Source organism: Oncorhynchus mykiss, chromosome 16 (genome assembly GCF_057628025.1).
Source record: "Oncorhynchus mykiss isolate SJ-2025 chromosome 16, ASM5762802v1, whole genome shotgun sequence".
Taxonomy (NCBI): Eukaryota; Metazoa; Chordata; class Actinopteri; order Salmoniformes; family Salmonidae; genus Oncorhynchus; species Oncorhynchus mykiss.
In genome coordinates this window covers 56,034,371-56,048,336 of record NC_143037.1, presented here as the reverse complement: position 1 = coordinate 56,048,336, position 13,966 = coordinate 56,034,371, and the positions used below count along the sequence as shown (strand labels likewise).

General features: G+C 42.5%; 1 protein-coding gene across 2 annotated transcripts in view; it reads left to right on the top strand.

The window, feature by feature from the left end:
* The window catches only part of LOC110492286 (solute carrier family 2, facilitated glucose transporter member 1-like), a 49,560-nt gene extending 40,242 nt beyond the window's left edge, over positions 1-9,318 (top strand). For both annotated transcript variants that reach the window (XM_021566483.3, XM_021566480.3), the window contains exons 4-10: positions 1,764-2,004; positions 2,186-2,348; positions 2,760-2,947; positions 3,025-3,129; positions 3,339-3,440; positions 3,561-3,764; positions 4,799-9,318. In XM_021566483.3, coding sequence (XP_021422158.1) covers positions 1,764-2,004; positions 2,186-2,348; positions 2,760-2,947; positions 3,025-3,129; positions 3,339-3,440; positions 3,561-3,764; positions 4,799-5,002 — 1,207 coding nt within the window. In that variant the 3' untranslated portion in view covers positions 5,003-9,318. The remainder of the gene's footprint in view (positions 1-1,763; positions 2,005-2,185; positions 2,349-2,759; positions 2,948-3,024; positions 3,130-3,338; positions 3,441-3,560; positions 3,765-4,798) is intronic.
* The last annotated feature ends 4,648 nt before the right edge of the window (positions 9,319-13,966 follow it).

Here is a 13,966-nt window from a genome sequence, read left to right as displayed (position 1 = left end):
GTCAGAACCGTAGGATAAATGAGGCATTTAATATTCGATGATGACATTTCTCTAAAACAGGCTATAGGCTACATGTGCACCATCAAGTCAGAACAGTAGGCTGTTATGAGGGAGGAAATGGATAAAATTATTAGGGTGAGGCACATGGGCTAACAGCTTACTACACAACATATGTTTAGTATTACTTTCTTGGCTACAGTATACATATGTCCCTGGCATATTACATCATTCATGCAGCAGCATACAATACATTTTTGGACTCACTTTGTTGTGCTGTGCTCAGTTGAACAGGAAGGTGGCGCGGCAGTCCTTTTTGTGGGCTCTAGAAAAGCGGTCCAAAATGCCGAGTTGGTTAACCGTTATTTTAGGTCTTTTCCCAGTCGGAGCTGGTTCCCAGTTGTATTGAACTGAAGTCTGAGATGTCCCGTTTCTGAGTTTCCAGTTGATTTGAATGCGACAGAACTGATGCTGGATTGACAGCATGGCAAACGTTTTCAAACTTTTCTGGCCCATGGCGTTACTCCTTTATTCGTGATATCCAATTGGTAGTTACAATCTTCTCTCATCGCTGCAACTCCCCTACCGACTTGGCGAAGGTCAAGAGCCAAGCCGCACTGCTTCTTGACACACTGCTTGCTTAACCTGGAAGCCAGCCACACCAATGTGTCGGAGGAAACAATCGACTTGACAACCGAGGTCAGCTTGCAGTAGCTCGGCACGCCACAAGGAGTCGCTAGAGCGCGATGAGACAGACATCCCGGCCTGCAAAACCCTCCCCTAACCCGGATGACACTGGAGCAATGGTCACTGCCGGCTGTGACACAGCCTGGGATCGAACCCCGGGCTGCAGTGGCGCCTTAGCACTTATTCTTGAATTTGCGATTTCCAACTTGTGTAATGTTTATTGTCCAATGGCCGATGAGCACCTATACGCTTTATCTATAATTTCTCTTCATATGACAAGGATTGAAAAAGATTTGCCAGTAGATTGTCGACTTGATTCATGATGATGAATGCTAGCCAAGATTTTTAAAGTATGATGTTGACATGATCAGTCCAATCAAGGCTACTGTAGATATAACGTGATTTGATATCATTTTAACTGTGGCCAATGATCTTGAGCCTTCTTGGATTGGCACTTCTAATCTAAGTCTATGGCAGCACCCAGGAGGCTTGTATTTTCTAGCTCTACCCATAGATTTTGCGGTGACGTTGTGTCCTCATGAGTGACAGAACATTGAGCCAATCACGGCGCAACTAGAGAACTGTCTCACCACCACAAAAAGCACTGAGCTAGGCTGAATCACCTGCAAAAAATGTTTGTATGCGTCTTTATTAACTCAATTATTATAATTTGTTTTACATTGTTTGCAAACTGATATGTGACACGTATTAATGGCAAAATAATATGCTAAACAGGCAACAAAAAATATATATAAACAGGCAACAAAAAACAAAAACAGGCAACAAAAAAAAATATATATATATATATATATATATATATATATATATATATATATATATTAGCTAAACAGGTGGGGTTCCCACCTGCCATGAATGACGCGTCGCCGCTGGTGTTAATCATGGGTCATTTCGGTTTGTTGTGCTGTCCTGTGCACCTCAACAACAGTATAGTGTTGTTGTGCTGTCCTGTGCACCTCAACAACAGTATAGTGTTGTTGTGCTGTCCTGTGCACCTCAACAACAGTATAGTGTTGTTGTGCCTTTAGGAAGTGAAGACGACCTCTGTGAATGATTTGCAGGAGAAACTCGATGCTTATTGCCAACGTGCTGGCGTTCATCTCCGCCGGGTTCATGGGCTTCTCCAAGCTGGCGGCGTCGTGGGAGATGCTGATTATCGGGCGCTTCATTGTGGGGCTCTACTCCGGCCTGTCCACTGGCTTCGTGCCCATGTACGTGGGAGAGATTGCTCCCACCTCGCTCCGCGGGGCGCTGGGCACTCTGCACCAGCTGGGCATCGTCCTTGGCATCCTCATGGCACAGGTAGGCACTGTCCGTCGGGTGACTTTTTTTTTAAAGCTAGTGATACAGCACAATCATCTGGACAAATGTCCACCAACATACGGTACTCAAGTAACCTCACAACCTTACCACAGTGTATTTCCATGGTAGTTTATCTTTCATTGACAGCATAATTAGTGTAGTTAAATATTGTTTCTTACAGGTGTTTGGGATCGAGTCGATCATGGGGAACTCCACTCTGTGGCCCTTCCTACTGGGCTTCACATTCATCCCAGCCATGCTGCAGTGTATCCTGTTACCCTTCTGCCCCGAGAGCCCCCGCTTCCTCCTAATCAACCGCAACGAGGAGCTCAAGGCCAGAGAAGGTAAGCCTCTGACCAGCTACTCCTACACCCCTCAAACTCAACTCTGGACCTCAAAGCCAGTTCCACTGCATTTTTTCATTGTTCCCCTTTTATTCAGGGACTGATTTAGACCTGGGACACCAGGTGTGTGTAATTAATTATCAGGTAAAACAGAAAACCAGCAGGCTCCAGACCTCGTAGGGTAACAGTTGAGTACCCCTGTCCTACACCCCTATTCCCACGAAAAGCAGGAGAGCTCTTGGGTGCGCTGGCTTTTGTTGCAGCCCTGCTCTAACACACCATTGAACTTATCAAGGTCCTGACCAGAAGCTTATTAATAGAATCTGGTGTGTTAGATTAAGACTAACAAAGGGCTTCACCTCGAGTAGCTCTCCAGGAGGGAATGGAGCTGAGTTGTCTATTTCCCTGCAGTGCTGGAGAAGCTGCGAGGCACTGAGGAGGTGGGCGCCGACATGCAGGAGATGAAGGAGGAGGCCAGGCAGATGATGAAGGAGAAGAAGGTGACCATCCTGGAGCTGTTCCGCTCGCCGCTCTATCGCCAGCCCATCTTCATCGCCGTCATGCTCCAGCTCTCCCAGCAGTTGTCTGGCATCAACGCTGTGAGTGTGGGACACTCGGGCACACACACACACACTTCAAACTATATGGTTCAATCAATTATTACATTTTTGTGCAGGTTTTCTACTACTCCACCAGGATCTTTGAGAAGGCGGGAGTCTCTCAGCCAGTCTATGCTACGATTGGTGCCGGAGTGGTCAATACAGCCTTCACTGTTGTGTCTGTAAGTCTGAAACACTGTACAACATCCATAAACAGGAGCCCAGTCCCAGTGATCATCTCAACAATGAGTATTACGATTTTTGGGTGGGAATGGAATTGATCAAATATGATTATTGTTTCCATTATGATATATTATGACATAAATGAATCCACTTCCCAACCCCCACAAACACCACCATTCTTCTCTTCTTCCTCTCTCTCTTTATTTAGCTATTCGTCGTGGAGCGTGCTGGGCGAAGATCCCTTCACCTCACTGGGTTGCTGGGGATGGCATTCTCAGCTGTCCTGATGACAATCGCTATGGCACTACTGGTATGTATAATGGCACAATAAACATTTTAAAAAATCACTGGATTTGCGTAAATCGTGTTTTATGTAGACGACTACCTCAGCCAGCCTCCTCCACTGATGTTCCCCTGTGTTTTTCCTCAGGACCAGCTGCCATGGATGTCCTACGTCAGCATCGTAGCCATCTTTAGCTTTGTGGCCTTCTTTGAGATCGGCCCGGGCCCCATCCCCTGGTTCATCGTGGCTGAGCTCTTCAGCCAAGGTCCTCGGCCCTCTGCCTTTGCCGTTGCTGGATTCTCCAACTGGTCGGCTAACTTCATAGTGGGCATGACCTTCCAATACGTTGAGGTAAGGAGTTATTGCCTTGATGGCTCTATTACATATGTACCGGTATATCAATTATTACAAACCGCGTAGTTTGTGTCCTGGGTGCTGATTGGTTGAAACAGCATATCAGCCGTGTGTATATCCAACAATATACCACAGTTATGAGACAAAAATAGTTGTTTCCTATTCTATTTATGTTGGTAACCAGTTTAAAATAGCAATAATGCACCTTGGTTTGTGGTATGACATAGCGTCGTGCCTAAGAACAGCTCTTAGCCGTGGTATATTAGCCATATACCACACCCCCTTGTGCCTTATTGCTTAAATATACCACACCCCCTCTGGCCTTTTTACTTAAATATACACAGAGTATACGAAAGATTAAGAACACCTGCTTTTCCATTACATAGACTGACCAGGCGAATCCAGGTAAAAGCTATGATCCTTTATTGATGTTACTTGTTAAATCCCCTTCAATTAGTGTAGATGAAGGGGAGACAGGTTAAATATGGATTTTTAAGCCTTGAGACAATTGTGACATTGATTGCGTATGTGTGCCATTCAGAGGGTGAATGGGCAAGACAAATGTAAGTGCCTTTGAACGGGGTATGGTAGGAGGTAGTAGGTGCCAATCACATCTGTCTGTGTCAAGAACTGCAACGCTTCTGGATTTTTCACGATCAACAGTTTCCTGTGTGTATCAAGAATGGTCCACCACCTAAAAGACATTCAGTCAACTTGACACAACTGTGGGAAACATTGGAGTCAACATGAGCCAGCATCGCTGTGGAAGGCTTTCGACACTTTTTAGAGTCCATGTCCCGTCGAATTGAGGCTGTTCTGAGGGCTAAAGGGGGTGGGGGGTGCAACTCAATATTAGGAAGGGATTCCTAATGTTTGGTTTACTCAATGTACATTGATAGTACAGTATATATTATATAACTGTAGTTTATAATAGCCCTGATGACTTCCATTTTCAATTTCAAATTGAAGTTGAAGTCCAATTTATGAATGGAAAAATGTGAAAATAATGTTACTTTCTGTCTTTTCTGTAGCAACTGTGTGGCCCCTACGTCTTCATCATCTTCACTGTGCTACTGCTGGGCTTCTTCATCTTCACTTATTTCAAGGTGCCCGAAACCAAGGGACGGTCGTTTGACGAGATCTCAGCCGGCTTCCGTCATGAGGCCGGACAGTCAGGGGAAAAGTATGCTCCTGATGAGATGAACAGCCTTGGGGGAGCCGACTCTCAACTTTAAGATCTCCGACAACACCCCCAACCTCCTTCAATACTACTGATAGACTGGGTGGGCAACATACGCCTGGGCATTTCTAGTTTAGGGACGAGTGCCACTCCTATAGGCCTTCAGTGTCCCACCTGTGGTAAACTGATGACTGCAGTATGCATGGGGTTCCAGGAGGGCGCGATGAGAGACTGCAAATTCACAATAGAGATGTGTAGAGATCGCAATGTTGTATGTTTCATTATGGTGTCTGTGGCAGCATGGGCAGCACCATTGAGGCCAACTCCATTTTAAAGTAGTACATTTTCTCCTTTTGATGTTTAAAAAAAAGTGTAATGCTATTGTGATTTACCACCACCTGCAGTGCTGTAGTCTTGAAACAAATCTGGGGTGTCATTCATTTATTATGTCAACTAGATGGCTGTGATATAGCTTAAAAGCCCGTTACAAACTAGGCAAAACAATTTGAAGACAATGCTCTGATCATTGAGAGAATCTCAATTGCATTGTCCTCGCGTCCTCTCGTCTCCTTTTCAAAATCCATTGGAAGAGGTCAGAGGCGAGGGAGGCTTTTTCATCCAATGGGTTTTGAGAAGGAAGAGAGGAGAGAGAACGCGAGGCGTATGCAATTGAGATTCTCCCATTGGCCTTCCCCACCCAGCTGACTACTTTAAAATGGTGGAAGACCTCAATGGCAATGTCCATGCAAAAAATGGTTATTTCCAAGTAGCGATCTCTATACATCTCTATAGTATTCACAGGAAGTAGAGGCTCTCCTTGTTGACCCTTGTGTAATATTGGCAGATATCCATATCAGATACGGAAGAGAAAGCGAGACATCTCACAGGCAAATTCTTTCATCTCCGATCGGGTGGTGCAAACGGGGGAGAGGGGAATAAGTAGACCAGAGCCAGCTGTTATAAAAGGGCGTTTATGAGACATCTTCATTATCTTGTTGGTTTAAATCCTCATCAGCCTGAAAGGGAAAATAGCTCTTTATCCTCTTTTGGTCTCTTCCTGCAGCTTAAAGGGGCTGACTTGGTTGCTATTAAGATAACAAAGTGAAACACTGAATTAAACCATGCTTTCCATTCCACTTATCCAATCCTTAATATCACCACAGACTATGCAGTTAGTGAGACACATTCTCAATTCCAACTGTTCATCCACAATTTACTTCAGCAAACTCTGACAATAAAAACAAAGACCCTAGACCAATTTAATTGACAAAAGGTTATAACAAGGCACCATATCCCTGACCAAGCCGAGATATTGTAAAATGCATGTCAATATTTGACTTATTTGTGTCTTTGCTCTTCTGTTACTGAGGAGCAATATGAACAATCTTTGCTAAAGCATTCTATTTACGCCATGAGAAATTAATTAATTATGAAGCCAATCCTAATCATGGAAGTTTAATTATATATCCCTCAATTATTTTCTTTATTAGGTGAAGTGTTATATTGTATCTTAATATATGACTCTGGTAGGACCTAATGCTTGCATGTAATGGAATACCAACATTAATGTCTACTTAATCCCTTTATTTAATGAATGAACTTCATTTCAAGTTTTACAATAGTTTTGATCTTTGCACAAAACCTTACTGTGACTAAGTGGGACTTAGTAGTTTTAGCACACCATTCCCTGAAAATAACCTTACATTTCCTCAACCACTGTCTATTGGCATAATAATACTGCACATTTGGTTTGAAATGAAATGTCAAACTATACTAGCAACAGTGGTGTAGTGGAGGGTAAACGCAAGTAAACACAGTTTACCCAGCTTTTTTTGCCCAACAGTTTACCATGGTCTTGTCAAATTGTTGAACTAGATCACATTTTAAAATTATTGAATCTGTTTTTCTCTCAACACAATTGATTTACAGTATATAAAATAGAAACTTGTAAATTATATTGCATAATTAGATAATGTCAACTAACCAGGCCTATCAAGTGTATTATTGAACTATATTTATAATATTTCTGTATCTGCCCTTTGATCTGTTTAACGAATTGTAGCTGTCGTTGATCCTCAATGTTACTTTTGGAATATGCATTTGTGTTCACCACCCCAATATAAACTCAGCAAAAAAAGAAACGTCCTCTCACTGTCAATTGCATTTATATTCAGCAAACTTAACATATGTAAATATTTGTATGAACATAAGATTCAACAACTGAGACAAACTGAACAAGTTCCACAGACATGTGACTAACAGAAATGGAATGTGTCCATGAACAAAGGGGGTGTCAAAAGGACCAGTCAGTATCTGGTGTGGCCACCAGCTGCATTAAGTACTGCAGTGTATCTCCTCCTCATGGACTGCAGCAGATTTGCCAGTTTTTGCTGTGAGATGTTACCCCACTCTTCCACTAAGGAACCTGGAAGTTCCAAGACATTTCTGTGGGGAATGGCCCTAGCCCTCACCCTCAGATCCAACAGGTCCCAGACGTGCTCAATGGGATTGAGATCGGTGCTCTTCGCTGGCCATGGCAGAACACTGACATTCCTGTATTGCAGAAAATCACCGACAGAACGAGCAGTATGGCTGGTGACATTGTCATGCTGGAGGGTCATGTCAGGATGAGCCTGCAGGAAGGGTACCACATGAGGGAGGAGGATGTCTTCCCTGTAATGCACAGCGTTGAGATTGCCTGCAATGGGCAACAAGCTCAGTCCGATGATGCTGTGACACACCGCCCCAGACCATGATGGACCCTCCACCTCCAAATCAATCCCTCTCCATAGTACAGGCCTCGGTGTAGCGCTCATTCCTTTGACAATAAATGCAAATCCGACCATCGCCCCTGGTGAGACAAAACCGCGACTTTTCAGTGAAGATAACTTTTTGCCAGTCCTGTCTGGTCCAGCGACGGTTGGTTTGTGCCCGTAGGCGACGTTGTTGCCGGTGATGTCTGGTGAGGACCTGCCTTACAACAGGCCTACAAACCCTCAGTCCAGCCTCTCTCAGCCTATTGCGGACAGTCTGAGCACTGATGAAGGGATTGTGCGTTCCTGGTGTAACTCGGACAGTTGTTGCCATCCTGTATTTGTCCCGTAGGTCTGATGTTCGGATGTACAGATCCTGTGCAGGCATTGTTACACGACGTCTGCCACTGCGAGGACGACTAGCTGTCCATCCTGTCTCCCTGTAGCGCTGTCTTAGGCATCTCACAGTATGGACATTTATTGCCCTGGCCTCATCTGCAGTCCTCATGCCTCCTTGCAGCATGCCTAACCACATTCACGCAGATGAGCAGGGACCCTGGGCATCTTTCTTTTGGTGTTTTTCAGAGTCAGTAGAAAGGCCTCTTTAGTGTCCTAAGCTTTCATAACTGACCTTAATTGCCTACTGTCTGTAAGCTGTTAGTGTCTTAATGACCGTTCCACAGGTGCATGTTCATTAATTGTTTATGGTTCATTGAACAAGCATGGGAACAGTGTTTTAAACCCTTTACAAGATTTTATGAATTATCTTTGAAAGACAGGGTACTGAAAAAAAAAGTTTTTTGCTGAGTTTATAATAATACAATGGGGTGTTCACAGGGTAACCTTAACAAATTAAATATTGAGCAATAAAACCTTTTACGGTATGTTCTAATCTATGCACCGAAGACTAAGTATCAACATTAGTAAGTAGGACAATGATATCAGCAAATGTGAATATATACTTTTACTAGCAAATGTTACATACACTCCACTTGAACCTATGTATTTTAGAGGGTAACTGCTTTGTTATGACAAATGGGGATTTGTAGTGTGTCCTCTGATTTTCAGAAGTATAGCTACTGTAGTCTTTCAATCATCTGAGGCAAAACATTTAGGAATTTACTGATTTTATCCTTGTCTTTGATCAATACAATGTATCATAATTTCCCTACTTGTTTCAAGCTGTGTGTGCCCATGCATGCATGCATGCAATTGTGTCCCTCTCTCTCTTTCTCTTGTGTGTTCGTGTACACACAAGTTACTAGGCAATTGACTTTGCTTTAGTATTGAACACTTCCTGTAAATAACATAAAATATAAATAATTGTAGTTGTATAACCAGAACAAAAGAAAATCCCATGTAAGCTCTAACTTGTCAATTATAGAGTGGGGACATATATCATTTTTTAAAACAAATCATTTATTAGTGAGCTGTACACATTTACTGTATAACAAAGATAAAATCTGTGTGTTGTGCCTAGTGGTTGGGGGTGTAGATTTTTAGCTTTCTTTTATGTAAAAACAATGTGCCAAGACTGCTATATTCAGTTTTTCCCCTTTTTACGAGGTATTGTATAGCTGGATATTTGGCTCAATAAAAACAAGCTGCACCCAGGGAACCATGTTCATGGTTGTCTTTTCTGTTCAACACATTTAAACAGAGAGTTGAAAGTTATCCAAATAATATCATATAAAACTATTTTTGCTGTACAATTTTGACATATTTTTATCAAGTTAATGCGAGTGTAGCGAAATGCTTGTGCTTCTAGTTTCGACCATGCGGTAATATCTAACAAATAATCTAACAATTTCACAACAACTACCTTTTACACACAAGTGTAAAGGAATGAATAAGAATATGTACTGTGACGGACAGCAGGTCAGCCACCAGGGGGAAACTCGTCGAGGCCTGGTGACAGACGACGTATACATCACGAGGCGATGGCTCCATCTGCTGGACGTGCCAGGTCTCGACGGGCTCTGCGGCCAGGACTATTTGGGGCTGATTGGGAGTTGGTGAGTAATCAAGGGTTGATTGCTCACCAGCTGTACAAGTCCCATAAAGCTGCCACAAAGGCAGCACACAGGAGGAGACTGGGGGAAGAAAGGACTCCTGTATAGTTGGGGATGGTTACAGAGGTAACAGGAGTGAGTTCACAGGATACAGCAAGACCCGGAGCCCAGAAGACAGTATCCCGGAGAGGGTCTCATGAACTATTATTTTTAATAAACACCTTTGAAACTGAGCTAATCCTACTCTGTCCGTGTCTGATCTGTGGCCACCCCACATGTGCTCTCTCTAATTCTCTCTTTCTTTCTTTCTCTCTCTCGGAGGACCTGAGCCCTAGGACCATGCCCCAGGACTACCTGACATGATGACTCCTTGCTGTCCCCAGTCCACCTGGCCGTGCTGCTGCTGCCTTATTATTATTCGACCATGCTGGTCATTTATGAACATCTTGGCCATGTTCTGTTATAATCTCCACCCGGCACAGACAGAAGAAGACTGGCCACCCCACATAGCCTGGTTCCTCTCTAGGTTTCTTCCTAGGTTTTGGCCTTTCTAGGGAGTTTTTCCTAGCCACCGTGCTTCTACACCTGCATTGCTTGCTGTTTGGGGTTTTAGGCTGGGTTTCTGTAGAGCACTTTGAGATATCAGCTGATGTACGAAGGGCTATATAAATAAATTTGATTTGATCTGTGTAAACGTTTTGATCCAACCCCCTGGTCTGCCACAGTACATATAAATATATGGATGAGCGGTGGCCGAACAGCATAGGCAAGATGCAGTAGATTGTATAGAGTACAGTATATACATATGAGATGAGTAATATAGGGTACGTAAACATTATATGAAGTGTCATTGTTTAAAGTGACTAGTGATATGTTTATTACATCAAATTTGTAATAATTAAAGTGGCTAGAGATTTGAGTCAGTATGTTGGCAGCAGCCACTCAATGTTAGTGATGGCTGTTTACAGTTTTTTCCAACTGCTTACACACAAAATCTTTTCATGTCACACGATTTTTGAAAACTCTCACTCAAAGTGCAAAACTACACACCAAATATCCAAAACCATAAGCTATTTCTCAGCCTTTGACTCAGTTGTCAATTGCATAAAACACTTTTTTCAAAACACTACACCCAATTCTTTACCTAAAACACAAATATCTAACAGGAAGTGACTTGCTTTCCTTTTCCAAACCCAACCAATCAAAATGCTACAATTATTCACCAGGTCACACACACACTCCTCACATGTGCAAACACTAATAGCTTAACTGATCACTTACCATTCACTGCTTTACTGTAGTATAGGCCTATAAATAGGTCAAAGGTCAGATTACCTGTTTTGAACAATGGACAGAGAGCAAGAGGAGTAGGAGGAAGAGGAAGAAGATGACGAGGGCAAAGAAGAGAAGGAAGGAGAGCCATCTATGATGAGATTAGGGCAACACTTGTTGATCATGTGATCAACCACAGTTTGACCATGAGAGAGGCTGCAGCCCAACTTGAGTCGATTTACAGTGGCGTCCATAATTCGAACCTTCAGAAATGAGAACAGGTATGCAACTATTTAATGACTATTTTAGCATTACAGTAATGTACTGTAAAATATGTATGACTGCATAGTATTGCATAAACATTTGTAACTCTAAGCCATCCATTTACTGCACTGCATTGAATGAATGAGGTTGGTTATCATGCTGTACTACATTTTTTTGTACATTGTTTACAGTTCCTATGCTGAACACATACTGTGTTTGAATTCTGTACAGAGTGGAAAGGCAAAGACATCATGGAAGACGCTTGTTTATAGATGTACAAGAAACTGTAATTATAAATATGGTTTTGGCCAACAATGCAATTAGGATTTGGGAGATAAGAGAGCATATCTTGAATAATGACACCATATTTAACAACATCAATGCTGTAAGCCTGTCGACCATACAACGCATCCTCCAATGGCACCGAGTGACGATGAAACAACTTTACAAGGTGCCATTTGAGAGAAACTCTGACAGAGTCAAGAATATGCGACATGAATTTGTAGAGGTGAAACTGAGGCACTGGCAAAATGTGAAAAAAGTTCAAGGGATTTTCTATAGGCACTATATATATATATATATATATATATATATATATACAGTGCCTTGCGAAAATATTCGGCCCCCTTGAACTTTGCGACCTTTTGCCACATTTCAGGCTTCAAACATAAAGATATAAAACTGTATTTTTTTGTGAAGAATCAACAACAAGTGGGACACAATCATGAAGTGGAACGACATTTATTGGATATTTCAAACTTTTTTAACAAATCAAAAACTGAAAAATTGGGCGTGCAAAATTATTCAGCCCCCTTAAGTTAATACTTTGTAGCGCCACCTTTTGCTGCGATTACAGCTGTAAGTCGCTTGGGGTATGTCTCTATCAGTTTTGCACATCGAGAGACTGACATTTTTTCCCATTCCTCCTTGCAAAACAGCTCGAGCTCAGTGAGGTTGGATGGAGAGCATTTGTGAACAGCAGTTCAGTTATTTCCACAGATTCTCGATTGGATTCAGGTCTGGACTTTGACTTGGCCATTCTAACACCCGGATATGTTTATTTTTGAACCATTCCATTGTAGATTTTGCTTTATGTTTTGGATCATTGTCTTGTTGGAAGACAAATCTCCGTCCCAGTCTCAGGTCTTTTGCAGACTCCATCAGGTTTTCTTCCAGAATGGTCCTGTATTTGGCTCCATCCATCTTCCCATCAATTTTAACCATCTTCCCTGTCCCTGCTGAAGAAAAGCAGGCCCAAACCATGATGCTGCCACCACCATGTTTGACAGTGGGGATGGTGTGTTCAAGGTGATGAGCTGTGTTGCTTTTACGCCAAACATAACGTCTTGCATTGTTGCCAAAAAGTTCAATTTTGGTTTCATCTGACCAGAGCACCTTCTTCCACATGTTTGGTGTGTCTCCCAGGTGGCTTGTGGCAAACTTTAAACAACACTTTTTATGGATATCTTTAAGAAATGGCTTTCTTCTTGCCAATCTTCCATAAAGGCCAGATTTGTGCAATATACGACTGATTGTTGTCCTATGGACAGAGTCTCCCACCTCAGCTGTAGATCTCTGCAGTTCATCAAGAGTGATCATGGGCCTCTTGGCTGCATCTCTGATCAGTCTTCTCCTTGTATGAGCTGAAAGTTTAGAGGGACGGCCAGGTCTTGGTAGATTTGCAGTGGTCTGATACTCCTTCCATTTCAATATTATCGCTTGCAAGGTGCTCCTTGGGATGTTTAAAGCTTGGGAAATCTTTTTGTATCCAAATCCGGCTTTAAACTTCTTCACAACAGTATCTCGGACCTGCCTGGTGTGTTCCTTGTTCTTCATGATGCTCTCTGCGCTTTTAACGGACCTCTGAGACTATCACAGTACAGGTGCATTTATACAGAGACTTGATTACACACAGGTGGATTGTATTTATCATCATTAGTCATTTAGGTCAACATTGGATCATTCAGAGATCCTCACTGAACTTCTGGAGAGAGTTTGCTGCACTGAAAGTAAAGGGGCTGAATAATTTTGCATGCCCAATTTTTCAGTTTTTGATTTGTTAAAAAAGTTTGAAATATCCAATAAATGTCGTTCCACTTCATGATTGTGTCCCACTTGTTGTTGATTCTTCACAAAAAAATACAGTTTTATATCTTTATGTTTGAAGCCTGAAATGTAGCAAAAGGTCGCAAAGTTCAAGGGGGCCGAATACTTTCGCAAGGCACTGTATGTATGCAACAGTACTTCAGACATACCATATTTACTCATCTGTATATCTTTTTGTCTGTTACAGAGAGTATTGGAGCTGGATGCCCATGTAAATCGCCATTAATTTATTTATGTGGATGAGGTTGGCTTCAACCTCACCAAAACCAGGTGCCGCGGAAGAAATGTAATAGGACAGAGGGCAATTACCAATGTCCCTGGACAGCGTGGGGGTAATATAACTATGTGTGCTGCCATCACCCAAAACGGGGTCCTCCATTACAATGTCACACTGGGTCCGTACAACACCGGCCATATGCTCACTTTTCTGGATGCAATTTACACAATGCTTGTCCCTGATCCAGATCAGGAGCCTGCTAGATTTGTCGTTTTATGGGACAATGTTAGTTTTCACCGGGCTGTTCTGGTCCAAAACTGGTTTGCCACCCATCCACAATTTGTAGTTTTGTACCTACCCCCATATTCACCTTTTCTAAATCCCATAGAGGAATT